The sequence below is a fragment of the Bidens hawaiensis genome, unplaced genomic scaffold (genome assembly GCF_021521415.1).
Source record: "Bidens hawaiensis isolate Kalapana, Puna unplaced genomic scaffold, B.hawaiensis_p1.1 tig00001920_1, whole genome shotgun sequence".
NCBI classification, from domain to species: domain Eukaryota; kingdom Viridiplantae; phylum Streptophyta; class Magnoliopsida; order Asterales; family Asteraceae; genus Bidens; species Bidens hawaiensis.
Genome location: NW_027491107.1, coordinates 2,339,067 through 2,344,702, shown reverse-complemented (window position 1 = coordinate 2,344,702; position 5,636 = coordinate 2,339,067). Strand labels below are relative to the sequence as shown.

Genomic DNA, 5,636 nt, shown 5'->3' with positions numbered 1-5,636 from the left:
AGAGTGTTGACTTGAATAATTTTCTTGAGATTTTTGAAAAGATCCAAGTGGTGGAATAGGATGTCCACTTTTAAGTATAAAAAAGTTGTGATGAGAGTGGAAACATTCTTGCCCATGGGATTAGCACCACCATAGAAAGTAGGATCTTGATGAACCATTGACATGGTTTGACACTTGATCTCATTTTCCCTCTTTTGAAGTCTCTCAACAAACTTCATACACGTGAGTGATTGTCTTCTTTGAAAACATGTTACTACTTGTATAACAAAACCTTATTCGTATTAACTTTAGATATATCAGGTAAAGGTGTGTTAGTCATACTTGGTGAATTAGGATTTTTAAGGGCTTAAATTTTGTCACCAACTTTCTCACTATTCTTTAAAGGACATATACTTGCTACGTGCCCTTTAAGGTAACATATAAAGTAGAAATAATACACCAAAGTTTCTACCCTGTAACTTCTCATGCACAGAGGTGGAAGATGAAGCAATATTGTTGGTTTTCTTATGATATTTTTCCACGAATGAAGTTTAGTATAAAAAAAGGTAACATTAAGCAGTTTATTTAGATTAATCGTTTCATCCTTCACTTCACTTCTCCTATTAAAATTTTTATAGATTTAATCGAGTTAAATTTTGAGGAGTTTCAAAACTTGCTAGGAGCTTCGGTGAAGTTGTCCATGCTCTCTTGAACAGTGCGGCGAACTTAGGCATGTTCGCTTGAACTCAAGCGAACTTGGGCAAGTTCCCAGTTTCAACATTGTTGACTTCTCTTGACTATTCCCCTTTCCATAGACTAGCTCTTCAAATTCAACAATTTCATAAATTAGCGCAATAGTATAATTCCCATTAAATGGAGGTGAGACCTCATTAAATCCCAACCCCTCTGTATCGTTATTAGATATTTGAGAACTGATCATATGATCAAGCATAAATGATGTATTTCTGAATTATTCAAATTTTCTATTGAGTTCTACAACTTTATTTGAGTATCGGCTAGCTCTTCAAATTTTTCAGCATAAACTTTAGTCTTTTCTTTTAATATAACATCATAAGCTAAGTTGATAACTTAAACCTTTTCTAGCTCCTACCATATCCTTTAAGAGCACTAATGTCTTTCTCAAGCATTTAATTGTTTTAGTATAAGCACTTTTTATACTTAATTAAGGCATTTGGGTGAATAATGGTTGAGTGTTAGTGTTTTAGGTGACTTTTATACTAGAGTAAGCCTATGGACTCAAGCCCATAATTCCTTCCAAATCCATAGTTTATTTAAGCCCAAACTCAATTACTTATTTAACTAAAATAAATAAATAAATAAATAAATAATAACCAAGAAATAATAATAGATCGCTATTTATTATATATTTTTCCAAAACAAGAATATTACGTGCCATCAAATTGTCACGTAACTTTCAAACATTAACTTCCATATTTAATTTATTAAAATCGTTCATTTCTTTTCTTTTGAATTAAAATACATATATAAACCATTAATTAAATCATTTACCCAATAATCTCTATCTAGGCTCGTAGTAAATTTTGTAAGTTTTCTATTTTTTTTATTTTACTTATTATTATGGATTCGTGAAAATCTGGGGTGCCACACTACACATGATGAAATTTATTTGCAAGACCTACATTTAAGCAATATTTTAACAATTGCAATATGTGTTTATTTTATTGTGTATGTTACATGTTTTAGTTATATAAATTTGTTGATATTAAAATACATATGTAGGTTATATGTTTTTATGTATGTGTATGTTTATGTTACGTATTTATTGCGCAAAACACAAGTGTAGTATGTATTTGTTTTTGTGCAAGCTATATTTATATCCATAGGAAAAATGTTTTTATACGCAAACAAAAAAAAACAACACACACAAAAGTATAGGTAATATGTATATTGTACAAAAATAAAATTACAAGTGTAGATTATTTAATAAAACAAGTATAATGCATGAAGAATTATAGTTATGTTTGATGAAATCATGAGAGGAGAATTTATAATCTCCTTTTCCTATCTATTATGGTTTAATTAGTTATATTAATTGAAAAGAAATTTACTGAGTTAATTAATTTTATTAACTAGAGAGAATATTCAATTTAGTGTTACTTTATACAATTTGGATTTATTTTAAAAAATTTAAGATGAAAATTAAATAGTGGTCTAGACCGATTTTAATTTTACTTTTCACATGAACCATACAAACTCGATATTGCACTATTGTTCGATCTCAATTTAATATATGCAACTTTTTATGATTTAAAACAGCGGTTTATAGATATAGGAAATAAAGAGTCTTTAAATGTTTAAGCTAAGATAATAAAGTCTTTCTTTATTTAACAAGCTTCTTTTCTTTTAGGTTGTAACATAAACAAGAAAATGCCACCAGCTACAGAAACATTTAATGACTCAAACTCCCCACCCATTCTAATACTCACTAACTCACACGCGTTGCGAGCGTTTTCAGAGATCCCGCCCCCTTCACTACCTAAAACAAGACACAATTTTGTATCCACCAACGAACTAGCAAGTTCACATGTGAGATAAGAAACAGGCCCATCTTTCGTCCCTGGATCACCCGCAAGTATTTTCATGTTAAACCCGTCAACAAAAGATTGCAAATGAGACCATTGGCCAGAAACCATTGGAAGCTGAAATGACGCACCACGGCTAGCTCTAAGTGCTTTCTCGTTGAATGGATCACAACATCCCGGGAGTAGAAAAACACCATCCTGTCACCAATCAACGGTTGATTAATAACTTTTTTTTATATATAAAATAGATTAAAACACTATTCATTGAAATGTTGAGATATGGTTGACTACCCATCCGAAGGCAAAGGCTGACCTTAATAACGTGCCAAGATTACCAGGGTCCTGTTACTAAAACATTAATTTGTAAGCAAATTGGGACAAAAATGAGTAGCAAAGAATACAGAATAAGTTTATAAATTAACAATATTTTAAACAGGAATAGAAAATTTTATATCGTTACAGTAACTGTCTGGATTCTTCAAGAAAAAGCTATTTATGATGCTTTATGAAAATGAATACACTACAGGTTACCCATTTGACGACCTTGATTGTTTTGTTTAACCCGTTTGACCCGTTAGAGATTAAAGAAAATTAAATTTGGCCTATCAGTTGCAAAGAATGACAGAAACCCGCGTACATTTTTTTTCATTTTTTATGTTTACAGATGATTTGATATGCTAAACATGTTTAGTAAACTTAAACCATTACAGTAGTAGTCTGACTTTCCAAGAAAAAGCAATCTATGAGGTTTTGAGCAAATGAATACACATCTGACTACCGATTCAATTCAATTCATTTCAAATTTATTTAATTATTTTATGTTAACTCGTTTGAACAGTTAACAAATTAAGGAAATCCAAAACGACCCATTTGAACAAAAAATAAATTGAAAACAGTCAGGTCAACAAAAAATCGACCCGTATAAGAGGGTTTAACACAACCAAATATGTAACTTCTTCAGACGGGTCAAAAAAATCCAGTAGGATCAAGCAATCCGCGTACACATTTTTTGTGTCATTCAAATAAGTTCAAAAATAATTAAAAATTTAACCATGACTATAAAATTTATCTCATTATAATAATAGTTTGGCTGTTCAAGGAAAAGATAGTTATGAGATTTTATTCGAATAAACTTCAGATTAGCTGACCTGTTTCATTTTAGTTAAATATTTTATGTTAACTAGTTTGACAGACTAGATATTTAAAACGACCCATTTGTACGCACAAAAATGCTACTAACATATGGATACAATATTGAAAATAACCTGAATTCCATCAAGAACGAGAATTCGAAAAGCAGATGGGAACCATTTTGAAAAATGTTGATGGTGGTCATCGTCTAGATTGTGGAAAGTTGAAGGAATCTTCACTAGAGAAACTGCATGAATGGATTCAGTAGATTGCACTCCACAAAGTTTCTTCATCACCAATGAATTAACACGAACTATATGAATACCGCTTTCTACCAACTCTTCTGGAACCTCGGCTTTCTCATGTAGAAGTAAACAATCTATTCTAGTCGCCTTCTCCTCCTTAGACTCTTGAAAGTTAAACATTTCCCTATTTTATGAACATGATCTCGGTTAATATAAACCTATGGGATATGACCCAAAAACCAAAGTTCTATAACAATAGATGGATCATCCCGTCATAGTAATCTATTTGTACCGTGGTTCAACCCGTCAGATGGGGTAGGCAGTTCAGCCCACCAGACATAGCTCTGACGGGCTGGGCAGCTCATAGCTCAGTCCGCCAGATGGGTTCGGATACTCATATCTCAGCCGCCAGAGGGGTTGGGCGACTCGGGCCCGTATAACAGGTTGGGCAGTTCAGACCATCAGAGGGGTTCGCGGTTCGGCCCGTGGGACTGGTTAGGGATTACAGTATAGTTAATTTGAATTTTACAAAGAGTATATCCCTAAAACAATTATATAATCCAATATCTATGAGCAGAGTATATCCCCAAAATCTTAACAAAAAACAAAACAAACAATATACAACAAGTTAAAACACTTAAATTACACAAAAAAAATAATAATAAATAAATAAATAAATAAAAATTGTTCACCTAATTTTAAGAGAATGATATGAATTTCCTGAAAATATAGCATTTTTTTTTCTAAATAACACAATTTCATTTCTAAACTCAAACGATTACAATAAAGTGACAGGTAAATGGACAACAAGCAACAAGCTGTGCCGCAACCCCTGTTGAATAGCAAAACCAATATGGAAACTTTGTTTCTTAGGGGCAGAAAGACTATTGACAATTGTAAAATCAAAATAATTGTAAACCCGGAATCAACAAACTATAAACGAAGTGGGTTTAGGATTACGAAGACATACGTACCTGATGGGAGTGGTGCCGACAAGGAGAACAGAGCCATGAGAATGGCGATAAGAAGAGCTGTCACGAAGCTTGACGCAGTGTTTGACAAATGGGTTGGAGGTGCTCGTAATTGATTTCACATGGAACGGAAGTATAGGAGGTTTGGCCGCTGAGCAGTCACAAGCAATTCGGGTGGTTTTAGTTGGTAGGGTTAGTGATTGTGGGAGGAATGAAGAAATCCACATTGTTTTTCTATTTTTGATTTCCTTTTGATTCTCTTTATACACCCTTTGACTGTAAATTAATATTCAGTTAACGGTATGTAAGTTGTTATGAACCATATTAGGGAGCCCAATCTACTAGCCCATTTTAAGAAGGATTAGTGGAAGGTATATAAATGTAAAAAAAAAACAAGAGTCTTGGGGAGGAATGAATATTGTTAGATTGTTATTGGCTTCTTCTTCCCATCTCGTATTATGAGTTTTCTTATCTTCCCATTTTCCTTCTTGTAATTGTTCTTTGGTGTTTAGTTTAATCGTTCAATGAATATCTATGGAAACATATCCATTTTTTTTTATAATTTGATTATTTCTTGTTGAGACCACTTCATTGATGCTTTCATTGGTCCTCCACACACATGCTTTGGAGGATGCTTCATTCCATTTACACACTTCTCTGATTCAAAATCGTGAGCTCAAACTTACTATGTTTGAGGAGATCTACGATCAACTCGCTCAGTTTCCTATTCCACCTCCAATTGAGCT

The 5,636-nt window shown here is 32.7% G+C and overlaps 1 protein-coding gene across 1 annotated transcript; it reads right to left on the bottom strand.

The window, feature by feature from the left end:
- Positions 1-2,328: 2,328 nt before the first annotated feature.
- On the bottom strand, positions 2,329-5,162 carry LOC143599817 (uncharacterized). The gene is made up of 4 exons (XM_077077684.1): positions 4,894-5,162; positions 3,809-4,103; positions 2,835-2,885; positions 2,329-2,741 (listed from the first exon to the last, which is right to left on the bottom strand). Exons 1-4 carry the CDS (start codon positions 5,115-5,117, stop codon positions 2,346-2,348), a joined length of 966 nt encoding a protein of 321 aa, XP_076933799.1. The 5' UTR covers positions 5,118-5,162; the 3' UTR covers positions 2,329-2,345.
- Positions 5,163-5,636: the final 474 nt, after the last annotated feature.